Source organism: Mycteria americana, chromosome 5, assembly GCF_035582795.1.
Source record: "Mycteria americana isolate JAX WOST 10 ecotype Jacksonville Zoo and Gardens chromosome 5, USCA_MyAme_1.0, whole genome shotgun sequence".
Lineage (NCBI taxonomy): Eukaryota > Metazoa > Chordata > Aves > Ciconiiformes > Ciconiidae > Mycteria > Mycteria americana.
In genome coordinates this window covers 34,052,142-34,071,201 of record NC_134369.1, presented here as the reverse complement: position 1 = coordinate 34,071,201, position 19,060 = coordinate 34,052,142, and the positions used below count along the sequence as shown (strand labels likewise).

At 43.0% G+C, this 19,060-nt stretch overlaps 1 protein-coding gene across 2 annotated transcripts in view; it reads left to right on the top strand.

The window, feature by feature from the left end:
• Window positions 1-2,382: 2,382 nt before the first annotated feature.
• RGS6 (regulator of G protein signaling 6) overlaps window positions 2,383-19,060 on the top strand; it is a 46,861-nt gene continuing 30,183 nt past the window's right edge. For both annotated transcript variants that reach the window (XM_075501502.1, XM_075501501.1), the window contains exons 1-4: window positions 2,383-2,540; window positions 14,376-14,426; window positions 15,817-15,923; window positions 18,239-18,290. In XM_075501502.1, coding sequence (XP_075357617.1) covers window positions 14,399-14,426; window positions 15,817-15,923; window positions 18,239-18,290 — 187 coding nt within the window. In that variant the 5' untranslated portion in view covers window positions 2,383-2,540; window positions 14,376-14,398. The remainder of the gene's footprint in view (window positions 2,541-14,375; window positions 14,427-15,816; window positions 15,924-18,238; window positions 18,291-19,060) is intronic.

Sequence of the window (19,060 nt, the reverse complement as noted above, 5' to 3'; positions counted from 1 at the left end):
CTCTCAGAATTGCTTGTGTGTGTGCTGATTTATGGCTTGCAATTTAACTCCTTATGGAAAAACTTTTACATCACAAAAAATTGCAGTTGTTGTTGGCACCCTCCTTGACAACGCTGTGGCCAGAAGGAAGAATAAGTAACCCTCCCAATCTCTGTGAGGTCCCTCCAGGGAGTTTTGGCATGGGGTAGTCTGGGAGAAGCTTTGCAAGGTTCCTGCCTGTACTTTGCTTTTAGCTGAAGCATAGATGTTCTGTGTCTCTCACCCTTTTTGTCAGTAAATATTGATAATAAAATGTGCACCTGATGGGGAAAAGAGTAAGGGAAGAATGGTCAACACCAGCCGAGTTTTACAAGTAGCACAAAAGCGTGCATTGTTTCTTGATTACACTTCATTTTGGAATCTCTTGTGGTCGAGATACCTAGCCTGGCAATCCTGAGAGGACAGATCCAGTAAAGGCCTCCCAGTAGCCCACTGAAGACAGTTCTTTTCCAGTATAACTTTGGTTTGGGACTTGCTAATTGTATGTTTTCATAGAAAATACAAGGACTCTTGGGAGGAGGCCTTTGCTATGTCAGAGTTGATTGGATTTGTGATTTTTTTTTTTTAATATGGCCTTTGGAAGAGTATTTTGTATTGAGATCTGTGTAGCATTTATAACACTAATACACGTATTCAGTATCATTATGGTTAATCAGGTGTCATGATTAACCGTCACTGAGTTACCTTGCTTTTGTACAGCAGGGTTTCTGGTCCCACTTCTTCCACACATCACTTTCATGCTTGTTCTTGCAGCAGGGACCATACATGAGCAATCCAGCAAGTTACTCTGACCTGTGCTCCTGAGGAGGGATTGTATGGGTATACAGAGACAAAGCTATGGATTCCTGTATTTTTATCTCATTTTTAGTGCCTGCCTCTCTATGTGACGAAACATTTTGTTAGACAGAGTGACTTTTGTCTCATTTTTTCTCCTGGATTTAACATGATCTCTTTTGGAACTGACTTTCTTTACTTGCTTCTGTTGTACTGTTCTTTAGATGAATTTGCTGTAGTACTTTCAAAACTTTTTTGTTTTTCTTCAAAACTTTTGTTTCTCTCAATACATTCCGTAGCTTTCGCTGCTTAGATTTCCCCTCTCTTAAGTGACTTCAGTTTAATTCGTAAGGTCATAACTTTAACCCATTTGGGTTTGGGTGGGTTGTTTTCCTCTGGGAGGACAGAAGTTGTTCAGATTACAGATGTTTATCAATCTTCTCCTCTTGAGTCCAGGCTTTTTTGTCTGATTGCATTTCTGAGATCCACAGAAGTAAAGATTTTCCTTTGCCTCCCCAGTAAAACGGAAGTGAATACATTTATAAAAGGCAAGGTCTGTAGCACAGTAACAAGCTCGTCGTTCCCACTAGGCCTTACAAATACTTCCGAACATAGCTAACTTCGCTGTGCGGGTAGGCTGGTGAGCTGGCTGCCCTGGGATGGGCGACAGACACAGCTCCATGGCCTCCCCGGGCGGATGGCGTGGTGATCGGAGCGCCGTGTCCGCTTTGTCGCCGTCTTTCTCAGGGACTGTTGGTGCGAGATGCTGATGACTCACTGAGGAAAACCAGGAGCATCGCACATCTGAATGTGTTCCTCGCGAATGCGTGGTCCTGAGGTGAAAGTGAAAAATAAACAGAAGATAAACAAAGCCTTTCCTCCCTCTGCCTTTCCATGCCTCTTCTCAGATACAACCTGATGGTGTGACCTGTTGTATTTTACCGTGACATTGTAATTCTGCGTGTTGATTTCTTGGGACCTTTTCGTCTCACTTCGCTTGTACTCTGTGAGTGGCTTCAGCGGAGACGTTGTCCCTCTCTCTCCCGTGTTTCTCCCAGGACGGGGAGAGGACGGTGCCTGCTCCTCTCCGCCTGGAGTCTGCGTTTACTGTTGTTACCTCCAAAATTAGTTACATCTTAAGATGGTGAGCGGTGCTTTCAAAACAAGAGGTGCGGGCTCCATCTGATTCGCCACCGGCCTTGCCTTCCTCTTGCGGCGTCCGGTAAGCGGGCGTCGGGCGGTTTCGGGTCAGGGCCTCTGAGCCTGGGAGGGACGCCGGGCTGTACCCAGAGGAGGGCCGGTGACCGCGGCTGCCGAGGGGCCGCCGAGCCCGCGGTGGTGCCGCCCGTCCCCGGCCGGGCAGGGGAGCGGGGAGCCGGACGAGCCGCCGCGGTGCTGCTTCCTATTCCGTGGGCAACACCACCACCTCCCGGCCGCGCGGGGCGGCTGCCTGCTGCCCGCCTGCCTGCCTGCCCGCCCGCCCGCCTGCCTGCTGCCCGCCCGCCCGCCTGCCTGCTGCCTGCCCGCCCGCCCAACCCCGCCCGCCGAACCCCTGCCGCAGCCCAGACACGACCCAGCTGTCCGGCGGGCAGCCCCAGCGTTGTTTCCCGTCGGAGGCTGTGTCAGGGCTGATGCTCGGTGAGCTCCACCTCCCAGCTGCGACCCAGAGGTTTGGGGCAAGGAGGAGGGAGAATGGGCAAAAGGTGAAACGAGGGAAGGAGCAATATGTATGTTGAATGAGAATGTGATCTGAAAGTATTTGAAAGGAGAACTTCTTTTGATTTTAATAAGCGTTGATTTCCCGTAAAACCTGTGTGGTCTCTGTTCTGTGGTCGGTGCTTGGGACTTTTTAAAGTAGGTTTCCAGCAGATCTGCTCACATCTACAAAACCAGCATTTGCTTTCCGTCACTGCTCGCTGAAAGGTAACTGGCTCTGGCGTCCCTGTCAGTCAGCTTGCTGCCATAATGAAATTCAGAGGCAGGACTAGCTCTGTATTTGCACAGCGCTTGCTGGTGGGACCCAGAGGATATTACAATACACGTGTGAAACAGTTGTTATTACTGGGAAGCAAATACAAAAGTCTTGTGAGCACAAGTGAAATGTATTTGCCCCTTCTTTTTTCTTTTTTTTTATTTTAATAATTTCAGGGATGTTTTTTATTAAAGTATTTACATAGTTCTAGTTTCTCCGATCACTTGTGAAACTCTGTTCTCTGAAGATCTCTTAAGACTTCTCTCCCTAAACTTCTGAGAGATTAAAATACTTCTCAAGACCTTACAGAACATAGTGTTGCAGACTTTAAAAAAACGCTTTTGCTTTACACGGAGAGGATTTTGAGTTTTACCTATTTGGAAACTAAAAATGCCAGAATGCGTTTTGCTGCATTATAAGGCTGTTTTGTGCAAATTTGCCCAGGCAAACTGTGCCTGCTGAGAAACGTTGTGAGGTCTGAGGCTGTTCCTGCCGTGCTCACCAGGACACGGCTGAGTTCAGAGTGCACAAAGTGGCCGATGTGCCTGATTTGCACATCTATTATATATAATAGATATAATACATATGTAAAATAGATATAACAGATATATAACGCGGTATTTCTAGAGAGCCGTACCAGACTGGGTTTTGTCAAGAGTCAACGGTGACAGGTGACAACTTACCCTCACCCTTGTAAGGTTTCCAGAAGGAAGCGAGTGAAGCTGCTGGGCCTCAGACTGAGGCATTGGATGGAAATAAGAAAGCAGCAGCGCTGGCTGGTTTGTCCCACTGCTGACGGGTGTTGCACCACGAAGCTCTCTGAGGAGCTACATGGAACAAGGCTGGTCCTTGCTGCACGGCTTTATGAAGGCTATGCTTTGTGCTCCTGCTTAGGTAACAGCCAAATACACAGCCATGTCTGCTCTGAGCCCATCCCACATTCGGGGCCTGTTGCTATCTAAAATCATCGCTGCTTTGGAGCAGCCCGTCAGCTTTTCCAAGTCCAAACCCATACTTACATGGAAAGGAGTTAAATAAAATGGTGGTCTTCAAATTCTTGGAGGGGAAAAAAAGATAAAGAAAGAAAGGAAAATATTTTACTAGATTCCTTCTGTCTTAGTATGGAAACAAAAATGCCTTCTAAAATTCATATAGGCAGTTATTTTGCAGTTCTAAGCTACACAGTTTTTGACAGTAGATTGAATTATTTAAACTTAATGGTATTTGTTTACCACAGCCTTCAGCTTTTCAAAATGCTTCTTACTTTCAGAATTTATTTGGTAAAATAAACTTGAAGGATTTACCAGACAGGAAATGCAATTTTAAAATGTAGGTATTTAAGAGAAGTTGGTTGTTGTTTTTACCGCTTCTATTATTATGCGCAGCCCTATGAAATCCTTCAAACGTAGAAAAGAACAAATAATTTAGCTATTTTGAACTTGTTACTTAATTATGAATACTAACAGATTTATGCTTGTTGATTGTTTTGGTGTTATCATTAAATTGTTCTGCACATTTAAAATTCGCACTGATATATATCTCTGCCCAAATTTGAAATGTGGGAATGAGCTGTTGCCAGCAAAATCAGCAGCTCCTTGCCAGTATAAGCACTGTTAACACAAGGTTTAAGGAGCCCTGTGTAAAATACTGCCTCTTGTGTTAGTGCCAGTACTATCTCTGTTTAGCATGGCAGTAAGTAAATTGTCAGCAATTGCTATATGATCATAATTCATCTGGCATTACCCTTGGCTAAAAGAAATTACATGTGCAACCTTAATCCCACTGGAGAATTGTCCCTGATTGACTGCTGCACCGGTGTGGAGATCCAGTGAGGCCAACTGCGCTCCAGTGCACCCTGTGTTATATGTGATTGAAAGGCCTAGTAGGGAAAGGGGGGAAAAAAAGCTGTACAATACAAATTATTTCATTTTCAGCACAAGGAACTCCTGGAGGGCAAAGAGCTACAGATGTCAGGTTATTTCGTTTTCCAGGTAACGTGAGTGTTACTGCATCACTGCAAACACTGCATGTGGTTCTCAGCCTTTCCTGAAGAATGAGAGGGAGAAGAGTGGCAACGTGTCAGGATGAAGTTGGTGTCTTAGAGAATTTGGTGATGCTAATTATCCTTGTCTGTAATAGAGAGCACAGACAATAATGTTGCCTCAATTAACATGGAAGTGTGTGATCTTGTGAGAGAGAGATCTGTTGTGGCCAGGGCTCTTCAGGAGGTTTAGAAATCGAGTGCTTCTGCAAACAGAATTACTGTCGAAATTCATAGGAACCCGGCATAGGTGAGGACTACAGGGTCGGATCTCCTAGTAAATATTGTGCCAAAATCATTAAAATGCTGCAGCTTTCAGAGCACTTTACTGTCTTGTACCAGTCGGTGACATTTACACCTTTGCAGGGGAACTGTTATAACACTGGGGAGGTCAAGGAGGACCTTGATGTGACAGCCTTTGAAACCCGCTTTGTGAATGAGGACACAGTGTGAATTGACCTGATAGTCACATGCTGAAATACACTGGTCGCTTCTACGTTTTATTGATCTTCCTCTTTCCTGGAGCAGAAAATTTGCTATTAAAAATGGTAATATATGATTAAAATGACGGGAAGATTGCCTTTGATTTAAAGACTGTGTGCATGAATTGCATAGCAGTAAAAATGTTTCAGCCCTAACAAGATCTGACATGGGAATCTTCAAAAGCCCCGATTCCAGCAGTGCTCGGAGTTGCTTCCCTTGCTGTTTTGTTGCTGAATCATTTTGACAGCGTGAGGAACAGTGTCTAAACACTACTACATGGCAGAGCGCCAAACTGCTAAGCTACGTGAGCCACTTCAGTAGTCTGAGTAATGCAAAGGCAGAGCAGCCTGAAAAGCAACTGTAAATTTATGATCAGTTGTAGGTGTAAAGGTACATCTTGAGACATCTGCGGTACTTAGCTATTTGTAAAAGGAGGTAACTTCTGATGCTACTACGAAATGCTGTTACTCTTGCTGCTGGGAGGCTGGGACTGCAAGGTATAATTTTCCTGCCTCTTGTATACTTTTATAATGGCTCTCAAGGCAATGTGCTCATCTTCTGTGGGTGTTGTAGGAGGAACGGGTACAGGTTTGAATGAGACAAAGTGTGGCATTGTTAACTTTTTGGGTTTGCAGTTTCCTCCCGTATTTGTAGTAACAGCTGTTTGTTTGGGGTTGCATTTGAGGAGAGGACAAGATTTGGGTACAGGTCTTAGAGTATGTCTCTAATTTAGAGCAGGTCAAAGCCTAGTCAAGGGACGCAACAGCAGGGGGTATTGCACTGGGGTTATGGTATATTCTGAATTCTGGAGGGTGCACATAGCACAGAGCTGATAGCAGCTCAGGTTTTCCAAGGCAGGTGAGGAATGTTTAGCACAAATAAGTCATTGTGGCTGCTCCTGTGGCAAGACTGCTGCTTGGCGTCTCTCAGTGTGAGCCAATGTCGGTGTGTAAGCAGTCAGAGGTGCTGAGCGTCGGGTGCGAGGGCTGGGCCGGCACCAATGTGACGCAGCTCTGTCGGAGCAGAGTGAGAGCAAGGCTGCGGCTGGCATGGCACCAAACGCAGGTCAACTGGAAAAAGACCTTTTGCTGGTACCGCTTTTTTTCCAGTTGCTGGTACCGCTTTTTTTCCAGTTGAGGACCTGGTTTAAGCTGTGCTGGCAGACCTCTTTCACTGGGATTAACTGTGCGTCCATTAAGAGGTTTGCTAACTCAGCCTTACTAATACCACCGTAGAGCAATCATTTTAAATCCAGGACTCTCAGCTAGTGGCATCCTGCTCCTCAGCGCTGGCTGCCTGCTTTTAAGTGTTGTTGATGGGAGGGTACTGCAAGCCATAAGCCTGTCTTTGGGTATGTCTTCTGCTACTTGCTTTCACGCCTTGTAAAGCTACCTGAACTATTTTTAGACGGGCAGCATTGTAACAAAAGCAGTCTGGCCATGATATCTCTGAGATCTTATGATCTAATTTATCTTTGTTACCTGGGTAAATTAGTCCCCGTAGAGCTCTGCGCTGTCATGTCTGATCATTTATTGATTCCTGCCTAGTGAAAATCTCCCTCTGCAGGTCCACATCATAGAGGATACGTGCGCTTTGGTAGCCTGGCCAATTTGATGAGAAGGCAAAAGTCCCTCCAAATAGTTCAGAAGAAGGAGCTATTAACAGGGTGAAAGTACACAAGGCATTTGGATTTCCGTCCTTCATCTTTCATAACCATCTATATTTAAAATGTAGGCAGGAGAGGTTGTGTGTGCGTGTGTGTGTTACGTGTACAATACGCATTGGAGACAAAGATCACATTTACACTGCAGTGCTGATGGTTAAATTGTGAATTTGCAGCCCATTACTTTGTAAGCTATTTCAAAGTGTGTTAGCACTTGGTTGCTAGAAGTTCCCATTCAATTCCTAGTTACAGCACACAAGCAGCTCTGCGACTCTGGTGTGTTGCCCTCCGCCTGGTTTTGTTCCCTGAGCTAGTTCCCTCAGCTGCTCATCTTCTTTCCCTACCATGACTACAGGAGCCCGTGGCATTTTCTCTCTCCTTGGAAGGTTATCTTCTGTCACTCTCCCAACACCACAAGTGTCTATCAACACCTCGCAGTGCAGCCACGGGTCTGGGTCATTACTCCCTTTTGTGAAATAATTTATTAATAGATTTGCTGTTAATTTTGCTTCAGGACCTGGTGTCAGGGACAAGAACGTGCACGAGTCAAATATCAGAGTTGTTAATTTTAATAGGCTTTCGCTAAATCTGTGATCAGATTCCCATATGGTTTTGTTTACACAGATATGGACACTCGTGCAACCAGAGGTACAGCGTGCTTCCTAAGTTCAAAAGCAGCATACAAACCCCAGTGATTAGTATTTATATGGGACCCATCTCTGAAATAGCGACATTTGGTATAAATGGGCGAGCATACTGAACAGCTTTCTGTAGATAACACTTAGTAAAGGAGACAGAGGAGGGATGAAGAAATGGTTGGAATGTCATATCAGCCCAGACACTGTGATAAATAACCCATACTGTTATCAGGAAAAGGCAGAGGATCAGAGATTTTGAACCCATTAAATTTACAAATGTTCTGTCCTTGTCATTGTTTTATCATCCTGGAACTTTCACGCACAACTTAGCTCCATGTGCTGCTTTCCACCTTCCCACCAAGCATTATTCTTACTTCTCACAAAGTATTATATTTTCGAAGTTTTTATTACAAGAAAAGTAAATTGTAAATTGTAAATTCAAGCACTCAGAAGTTACGATGAACAAAAAGACTCCTTAGAAACTTTGGCTGCTTTGATCAAAAAGGGGTAACACTCCTGCTGCTAATGATTGTTAATAATTCACAAACAAGATTTAAAGTGAATATAAAGTAAAGGAAAATTGCTATTGCTAGAAGCTCTAAGCTGTTGTAGCTTTGATGATGCTCCTTGCTGACACTGAGTGGTGCAATTACCACATGCTGATGGAGGGATGGAGGAGAGTTGCAATTACCACATTTTCTGAGTCAACTGCTGAGATTTTTTTTTTTTTAGTTGGCATTGGTGTTTATTTATGTGCTTATTGTAGGCAAATTCTATAAAGTGCTTCCCCAATATTTGTAACACAATACTAGGGAGGGACCTAGATATTTCTTTCTAATTCTTTTTTCCCTACCATAAAAATTGGCGCTTTGCATTAAATCCCAACTGTGAGCTGGAGTCTATACTTCCAACATAGCTGAAATCACTGTGGGAGTCAGTGGGGGGGCTCTGTGTAAGAAAAATAGTAGCAGGGAGTGCTGGAGGCCTTGAGAAATTTTGTACTAAATAGTTTTGCTCTTTATCATGGGTGATGTTCATTTGTTTATTTTTGCAAGCCCCATGGTAAAAGTGTGGATAATTAATTAACCTTTTTGTCCTAGATTTACCAAGGACCTAGTGCTGTTTGGGGAGGGGCCAAAACACATTATTTCCTTTAATAGTGTAATTGCTGTGATTGGCAGGATAGAATGCAGCTTGGGTGGCTGCTCATACACCTGTGCATGTATTCTTATGTCATTTTGACTGCTTGTGATCCCCCTCCCCGTCTTGCTTTTCTGACAGAAATACTTAAAGATTGATCTGTGTTCAGGAGCAAATTGTTTGGAAAATTTGGTGCTGAAATGGGTTCATCTGTTTTCAAGAATGAAGTGACAGGAAGGAGAACACATTTTCACCCTTGCATCAAAAGACTGTCTGGACCTTGATTTTGGAGGTGACTGACAACAGAGGCTAGGCACATAGCTTGTTTGCCCATAGAGTGTGTCATGGAGTGTGTAGATAAGGTCTAGGAAGGAGCCAAACACTTCACATTTTTCATATTCCTTTTGAAAAATTAAAAAAAAAAAAACTCTATGCAAAAGTATTTAATATTTTTTTAATCATTAAAATATGTTCAGAGAATATTAGTGTTACACTAACACTGGAAAAAGACATGAAATAACCAAGCAATCTTATGTCTCTTCCTGTAGACATGTATATATGACAAATTCTTTCATAACAGGATCAGACAGTATTTTTAAATTTTTTTTTAAGACCTTACTTTCTTCAGCGTTAGTATTTGTCAGTGCAGTGTGAGGCTGTGAACAGTCTGAGATCCAGAGCATCCCATCTCATCGGCTGTAGTTGCTGGATGGCATCCAGTGATCAGGGCTCAGCTTAGCAACTCCCATGAGAAAGGACAGACTTTAGTCCTTGGTCACTGATGCCACACCTGGGTAACATGAGGCGTCCCATGTCAAATCACTGTGGAGCTCCACTCGTCAGTGCTTGCCAGCTCTGCCATCTCAGGACACTCCGCAAAAAATGCAGTTGTCTTATCAGGCCTAAAAAGAAATGCAAAGACGCACGTTTGCTGAAGTTTCAGAAATACTCTTGTATTTTTTGTTTCTATACATATGTGTTTGTGTGTATGTACGTATGTATGCCTTGTCAGGGGTGTGCCCGGTCCGCTGGACGACAAGCAAACCCCGGTGGTCCTGGCTTCTTTGCCCAGAACCAGCGGCACAGTCTCCATTCTGGGCAGCAGATCTTTAGAAGTTGCTGGAGGAGGGTATGTCGTTCTGTCTGCCTTTGCCATTTCACACAGCGTGTGGAAGGTGGGCAAAACCTGATTATAGATGGCTCTACATTTTCCAAGTAAGTCCTGGGTTTTCTGGAAGAGGTAGAACAACTTAGGTTGAGTAGATAAGGTATCAAATACAGTGGTGGAGACTCACCTCATTAACTGCATCTTGCCGATGGCCTCACACCTTGTGAACTTTTTTTTTAATTTATCTTTTCATGGCTGGCCACTCATTTGTCATGTTGACAGGCAACGGCCTTCTGAGAACACTAGCTACTATTATGGGATCACTGAGGCCGAACAGAAAATGGAGAAAATAGCAAGAAATATAAAACTGCTAGTCTGTCTCTAAACCAGGTGGCTGGATAAATGGTCTTTGTGAATCTCTTTACACATAGAAATACAGCTATTCTGTTGGTATGAAGCAACTTAATCTACTTCAGCTTCAAAGAACAGCCTAAAGCAAAAAGATATATTTCATTATAGGTGAGGAGGAAATAGATGTTCACAGGCTGTTGACTATCCTTGAACTGAGCATACTGACTCAGAGGAAATGTAGATGTATGGAGAGGAGCATAGAGGAGATGGGAGCCATTCCTCTACCTGGATCCAGCAACGCTTTCTATTATGAAAACATGCCCAACGATTTGTTTTCAGAAGATCTCAAATGCCCTGTTAGTGTTTAGTGGAAACATGTCAGGGTCAAGGGTTTCCCTCGAGTATCCTCTGAAAGAGCTTGTGAAATGTGGAATCTGAAAATTGGCCAGAAAAGATCTTTTTGGGAAGGTGAGTTATGTGAGGATTGTCTGTCGGGCTTAACCTACAGGAGAGGTTAAGATGAAGTTTGCTGGCAAACTTACAGATAAAGGAATCTGTGTCTTGGTCTGACAGAGGAGAGTTGTAAAGGATTCACTCAAGTCTTCACTGTGTCTTGTAAGGATAAATCTGAATTTTCTCATTTGAGGAAGGGCATAAGCAGTATTTCTAGGTGGGCAAAAGTAGCTTGCAGTGATAGAAACAGCCGCAAGCAGAGGCCAAGCCAACGTGTGAGGGTAACCCTAAAAATTGAAGGTGTTGTGGGACATGGCAGTGAAGCGTTTTCATTATGATTGAATATTAATTAGTGACATGACTATTAATGATGACAGTAATTAACAGAGGAAGGAAAGACTTGTCATTGTCCCGAGGGTGAGTAATCAGTCTTGGCAGGTGATAAATAATGGTTCAGCAAACTCAGCAGAAAGATAATCTGTCTGCCTCGGGACAACGGGAGAACAGCTATAAAATCTTCCAGGCTCTTGGCAACATTCAGGAATGACTTCATGTTTTTAACAGAGACAAATTAAAATCCCTGATCTCAAGTGCTGCTTATATTCAGGAGTGGCTGATCACAGGAGTTCTGGTTGAGCTGGTGCCTTCAGTTTACCCCTTTAAACCTTTCTTTTTTAATCTTAATAACAGGGGGAAGAAAGACTGGGGAACCAGCTTTCAGTGTTACTTGAATTTTTCATTGTAGTTTGATGAAAATTGAATAGATTCCTTGAAAGAGGTGTAGAGCTAGGGACATGATTGTTCTATGTAAAAATGGAGTGGGACTTAATCCTGCATTAAGTATTCCTGTATATCTGGAAGGGGATCATGCAGAATGCACTTCACCTCTCTTGAGCAAAGCAATGCACTGCTCTAGGTGATTTTCAGATATCAGCTGTCATGTCACTTGGCAATAAGATGCCTCAGAGATTACTGCAAGCCTGTAATCTGAGACCAAAATCAGGAGAAGTAATGGACTTTTTAGTCTGGGGGATGAACAGAAAAACCAAGGAAGATTCTGGTTTAGCTTGAACAAAGACAGCATTTTGTGAGGTTCTGTTCTGTTTCGAACAATACAGAAGCACTTCAGTTTGAGTCTTCTTGAAATGGTTTTCTAACCTCAAATGTTTTGTTCTATCTTTAGGATATTTTTGTTTTGTAAAAGGCAAAAGGGAACATCCATGTTCATAAAATAGAATATTTCATTAACAAACTTGTCAAAATAATGGTTACTGGCTCTGAACATTTTCCCCTATATGTTACTCAGCTAGCACTGTTCACTAGATGTGTTCTCATCTAGCAGGTAGGTTTGGACCCCTCAGACATCTTTTTCTGAGTAAATTTACTATTCACAAAACAATTATGTGACTTTAGGATGTACCTGGCAAGCTGGTTTCAGTAGATACAGGAAAGTCCTGGCACCGTTGCCAGAGGCATTGGTTAGACGTTCTGCAAGGTACTGCCTGCAGTTCTGGTGACCCCAGTGCAAAGAAATGGAACTTAAATTTGAAAAGTTGCTGAATGGTAAAGTAGAGACCATCTTAAGAGGAGATTAAAAGAGTTTGGTTGGCTTAGTGAAATGGAGGTAAGGAGGCAATGTGTCAGCCCTCTGTAGAAACACTCAGGAGGAACTATCAAGGAAGAAGACTAATTCTTTCGGTTAAATGATAATACAGGTATGATATCAAATGCATATAAATTGCATATTAATAAATTTACGCTGGGAAGTTACAAAAAGAGTTCTACCTATGAAAAAAAAAAAGAAAAAAAAGGGTTCTGGAATAACTTTCCAAATAGGATAGTGGCAACTTAAATTGCTCTTAGATGGAGTTGGGAGGTATGGAGAGTGACTGCAGAGTTGAGAATACAAGCTTATGAGATCGGTCCTTTAGTATCTGGTTCATTGATACCTACAAGACAGATTGAGACAATGCCCAGCTGTTGCTTGCTGATCACATCTGTTTTCCCAGTATTTAAGTGAAAGCAGATGCTTCCCTGACCTTCGGGAGCTCTGCTGATTGCCTGCGGGGGACAGCTAAGTTGTTTCACTTGCCTTGGGTGGGGGAGAGGGAGGTCAGGTCCATATTCCTGCTTGCCGCTGAAGCCTGACTGAAGAGGGTCTACTGGTGCTCCTCGCGGAGTCCTGGGTCAATTTGCATTGTCGGGGGGAGCGGGAGCTGCTGTCCCCTTCTGCGTGGGGCAGAGCCCACATTTCTAGTGGGAATTTCACCTGTACGGGAGAGTCACTCAGACCTGGAGATATTGCAGAGACCTGGGACACTAGCAGTGCCTGTTGTCTCTCTGTCTGCAGCACATCATGCTTGTGACTCCTGGCCTTCATTGTATTTAGGGTTTGTTGAGGGTGTGGGGATGCTCTGGGCCTGTGGAAAGCAAAATGTTCTTCAGACCTTTTCTGGAACAGGCATCATGTGGGTTATGCTGTTTCTTGAAGTACCCACCATGTCTGAACTCAGAAGTGCTCCATGCAAATAAGATCCTCCAGGGTTTGTTTAGTAAGCCTGAACCATACAGTTGATCAGTTCCTTTTTGTGTGCTATCTTCAACTAATATATCACAAAGCATAGCACTAAGCATTACCAGGGCTATTAGCCTACTGTATGTGAATGCAAGTATTTCTCAACAAATCGACTGTATGCTGAGAAGGGCTTGGTGTTATGTCTGCATCCAGACGTGGCATCGTTAGGTTGTGCTGCAAGCTGCCATAACTTGGCACGGACTTGCTAAATTGCCTCCAAGTGCCTTTGCTGATTGCCTTTGACTTTGGACAAGTCATGTTAGCTGACTTGTACGCACCATTATGTTTCATTTTAAGCTTAACTCCATGAGTACGGGGTTTAACTAAATTTTGCTGCCCTGTTATGTTGTACTTTGATAAAAGGCCTTAGCTTCTATTGAACAGTGACAAGTTTTCCACTTCTGTGATTTCCACACAAGCAACAGAGAGGTTGTATACATGCAGAGGATCAGTCCTAGAGATCTTTACACTGTTTATAAGATAGCAACAAGCTTTGTACTACTGGATGGGCCCTGAAAATCTAAAAAAACTACCTGATGGGCCTTAAAGACTCACTTCTCTGCTCCTGGCCACCATGCTGCTGGTGTGATCACTAGCAGGTGGCAGCTCAACAGTGGCTTGGTTACAGGCACACTGAATCCCACTTCCTTCTCCAAGACATTGCTTGTCTTTGACGTAAGCGAGACTTTCCTATGTCTTTTTTTGACTGATAACTCAGTTCTGTACATTTAAGTTATTGCCTCTAACGTTACAGGTGCAAGGTGCCAGTAAATGCTCCTTCGTCTCCTTGCTAGCTAGTGCTTGCAGAAACGTAACTCCCTGTATGCTGCGGTGAGAGAGAAGCAGCTGGGGGAGAGTAAATTACATGGAACCACTAGAGTAATATCTGACTTAAAGTATATCAAGGCTCCTATCACACAGAATACTTCTTGGGACATAATACCTGTCAATAACTGTATAATTACAGTGTGGCACAAGAAGGAAAAACATTCTGAAACCTCAATGGAGATAAAAAGGAAAATGGAATAAAATTCATGTCAGTTTTATTGTCTCTATCTCAATGTTATCTCTCTCTAGGGCTCTCAGACCCTGTGGTCTTAGTGTTTAATGCTTTCTTCACTTTTTTTTTTTTTTTAAGGTGCTGATATTGTGCAGTGGCTTATGAAGAACCTCAGCATTGAGGATCCAGGTAAGGTGACCACAGCTGGGGAGAAACAGATATTCCATCTGTATTGCGTGTGCCATTAGACAGTAGATACTATTTTGCTGTGGTCTAAAATACCAGTAGACCAACAAGGTTGATTTAAGCATTGGAGGGGAGGAGGAGGGAAAGATATAAGAGTCAGCATCTTAATTAGGTCTAATGCCTTACACTGCAACACACAGAAAGCACTTTGTAGGAGTCTTAGCCTGTCTGTGAAATTGTTGCTACCTAAGAAAGCCTGATTGATTTTAAGGTTGTTCCCAGACTTAGAAAGGAAGTTGGTGGGTGCGTGTGGTTAAGCAGGCAAAGGCAGTGACAGGTTTTCATGATGTGGAGAAAGGTAGCTGTGACTGACAGGTCATACTGGCCAAGGATGACACAGACACTGTCATGGGATGGCTGCTAATTTATCACAGCAGATAGATAAAGGATAATCAGACATAAACAGTGATCAGTGTCTGGGCCTTGTCCAAATAGTTCACTCTTCAGAGAAACCAAAATCGTTTTGGCACAGTTAAGAACTATTGGGAAAACAGGAAGAAAAGATCTGCAGGTCCAGAAGTTTCTTTTCCTTTTCTGGAAAGGGAAAAAATCCAGCATCTCACCTCCCAGGTTGTTTCTGCTGCCTACTGTCACTATGTAAAAGCAGAGATAGAGACAGTGTTGTCTCACCCAGGGCATCCCTATACACACATCCCTTCTTATGAGTCCAGTCAAGTCCCAAATCTGAATTTCAGCTGAATTTCAGGTCTTTAACAAAAACAATGTGGGCTTGAGACATGTGGCAGAGATGTCAAGTAGCTTTATTATCTGCCTGGGGGTGCACGAGCAGCTGATGTGTATTTTGCAACTCTGAGTGTACCTCTGTGGTGGTGAAAGTTGCCCTGGCAGTTGTTGGGTACGTGCCCCCCTTTACCTCAGCACCATTTCCTCTAACAAATGGCAATGTTACAGCGTCAGGATTTGTCTTTATGAATAAATATGCTGCTAATGGCCTGGTGTTGCAGGTGTTTGTTGGATTTGATAGAGGCATGGGGTTCACTGATGGAACAGGCTTCTTGTCAGCTGTCACCTGTGGTGGATAATGTGCTTTGAATTGAATTTCAGACTCTAGAGCTGAACCGGTGTGTGACATTTTGTAAACATAAAACCAGCAGGCTAAACATTTGAGCAGTGTTTCATCTGTATTGTAAGGCTGATTTCTGCTCTCCTGCTTTGCGTGGTTTGGTTGGAAGGCATAAGGATGCGGTGTGGGTACAGCGGTGTGTGTGCACCAGGTCTTCGTGCAAGTCATCGCCAGGGCTGCTGCTGAAAGCAGAGGAGTGTGCAGTGTATGTCTTCCTGACACATCCCTGCTGTTTTCTTTCTTTCACAGGGGAAGCAATACACTTGGGAAGCCTTATTGCTGCACAGGGTTATGTCTTTCCGATCTCGGACCATGTCCTTACCCTGAAAGATGATGGGACATTCTATCGTTTTCAGGTTGGTGAGCCCCCTGCCTTCCTTGTGGCCCCTTGTGGTCCCTGCAATAATACTGCTGAAATCACCTGCTCTTTATCCCTAAGCACCCATTAGGTCTATGAAGCCAGGGACTGAGGCTATCTTGGTAGAGGCCTTAGGAGCTTATGAAGTCCCTTCAAAAAGATCTGCTTTAGAATCCCAAATCACTCTCTTCTACTTTCTGACCCACAGTTTTTACATAAATGAACTGATAAGTCCTGTGATTATTTTTGATACGTGATTTCAACACTGTTGTACTCAGAGTTGAACTAAACCAGGAGAAAGAAAACAACTTTCAGGTGCTAACCCTGGCACAGAATCGAGTAGCCACTCTCCTGTGCAAAATGGACCAGGGCAAACTTTGGAGTTGGACGTTCAAGCTCTGACACAGCAGAAAATTCAAATTTTTATCCCCTTTTGGTTACAGATTGGTGTGGGAGGGGACAAGCTTCAGGCTTTGATACTTTTTACAGAGTATGTGTAACCTTGGCAATCACCTAAGCTGGGACATCTCTGTCCCTCAGTGTCCCTGTGCCTCCAGATGTGTTGAATTTTTAAAGCATCCTGCGCTTGAGTTCCATGTCCTTTCCAAAATCTGCTGCTGTCAGCCTTCTAGATAACTGAGTGCTTGCGCTACAACAACTCCTTTTGGACAGATTGTATAACTTTAAAAGAAGCAATAAGTTCAAACTGGAGTCCTACTGCCTAATCCTGCTGGCTGAATTTGTGTTTTTCTGTTACATGATCCCAGCCAGCTCCCTTATCTGTGACCTCTCTTCTGTTCACCCTCCCGTTCGTCCTTTGCATTTGTTTTCTCTTACTTAGTTTTTATTTGAAAAGCCTATTCTCCTCTTTGCATCTGATGTTGCTGCTGCTCGTGCTCACTGTCCTGCTAACGTGGTATTGTGTTATCATGTGAGACCAATGGCACAGTGAACAAAGCAGCCCAGGAGATCACAGATCTCCCCTTATCTCACCCCACCTTCTGGTTACCTGGCATCATTCAGACTAAGATTTTTCAAGACAGTTCCCTTGCTTTTCCTGCTCCTCCTGTCATGCAAGACTTGACAGAAGCAGAGCTAATACTGATTGCCCATTTAGTTGTATTTCTTTCTATTTTAAAAGAATGACACCATAAGAAGTTCTGTGCACCTCTCAGGAGCTAGATTTCAAAAGCAGAGTAACATTTAATTTCTTTTCCTTATTTTAAGCCTGTGTAAACCACATCATCAAATTGTCTTGACTGCTTATTGACTTTTCTTTCCCTTATCTTTTCCTACAACTTTTGCTTATTCTTTGCATGTTGTCATTTCCTGCAACAGTTCTCCTCAACCATTTTCTGCAAAAATAACCTGATAGAATAATTTTTCTTTTCCATTACTCTCTTCTTGCCACTTTCTACCTCAGCATCAGTCTCTCCTTTAACAGTAGCTCATCATCTTGTGAAGTTCGTAAGATATATATCAGTGAGGAGCATTGAACCCTGTGTTGTTTGATCCCTCCATGTTTTCTCACTCCACTTTGGTACAAGGAATAGTCTTTGTGTGTGCAATGTCCTATGCACATTTGTGGCATTATATCAGTAATGCAAAACAGTGTTCTGTCATTTGTGTGATCACAGGGACTTTTTTTTTTCATTCATGTTAAAACTGAAATACAGCCACATGTAGTAATACCTTGTAATTAATTGTAGCAACTGCAATATGCAGACCTGGATAGAAAACAAAAGCAGTAAGCTTAGCAGGACTTCTGCTTTCAGAACGACTCCAATCAGCTGAGTTTTGACCTCTGCCATCTGTTATATTTAAAAAATACATTGTTTTGTAGGCTGCCAACCACACTGGTAGCTGCTCCAAAAAAGCGAGTGGTATGTAGCATATATAAAAGGCCATGAGGTTTCTCATGCTCCTACCAAAAAAAAAAAAAAAAAAAAAAGGAAAAAAAAAAATTGAGGATGTCTGTGAATTCCTGGGGAAAGAGGAGGTTCTGGGGATAGAGGGTAAGAAGTCCACATTCAGATGAGATGGCAACAGTGTCTAAAATGTCATCAGGATACTGGACATCCTTCTCAAGAGACGCTTGTATTACAGCATCTCTACCTGCAGTGAGGAATGTTAAAGGTGATTCCTTCCTGGAAAAACTTCCTCACTTTCACTGAGATCTCTGGCAGTGTTTCCCCTGAGGGCAGAGACTGGGCTGTGGACTTTGTGATTCTTCTTTTTGTACTTGTAATGTTTTTCTACATCTGCATTGTTTTTCATCTCTTAAATGACAAAAATGCATATGTTGTTTCTTAGGCACCGTACTTTTGGCCTTCAAACTGCTGGGAGCCAGAAAACACAGATTATGGTGAGAGCATAATTATTTTATTGTAGAAAGTTAGTACAGAAAGTTTGTGATGGAAAAAATTGTCCTTAAAATAATTACTGTTGGCCATCTAAACCCTTCATCAGCAGAGTTTCTTGTCAGACTGCAGCATCAGAGGCAGATTTGTGCCCGTCTCAAATACATGAAGTGAAATCCCAGGGTGCCTCAAGACCACAGAGCTGTAGCTGTCGAGTTCAGTGGGGCCAGGGTTTTACCTACCATTACCTTCATTCTCCCATAGCTCTGTTTGTTTTGGCAGGATTTATGGCAAGCAGAATACTGCTCCTTGGGAATCTTAAGTAATACCAATATTGTTTTTGTGGGAGAACATACTCTGATCTGTAGCTGAATCTAATATGTTGATCAATAAAAAGTTACCTCATCTGGGCACTCATCTGGCTGATCAATAAACCAGTATATAACTGATGGCAACCTGTAGTTAAAGTTCTGTGATATATGACATTAGACTTATTTTTCCCATTTTTTTAATACTACCAGCTGATAGCTGGTAAAAAAGAGAAGACTGAGCATGGTTTATGAGCTAATAAACTGCAACATGGTGCGTTAAACATGTGAGTGCCTGCAGACAGTGATAATACATAAAGAAAATATGTCAGTGTTGTTATCTTTAGCTGTCTGCATGCAATGTTGCTGTGTCTTCCAGAACTGCACTTCTTTCACAGTTAAATGATAAAATCAATTGTTGCGTCCTGGTGTGGCATTGGAAGAGGAAGTGAATCCATGTATGTGCT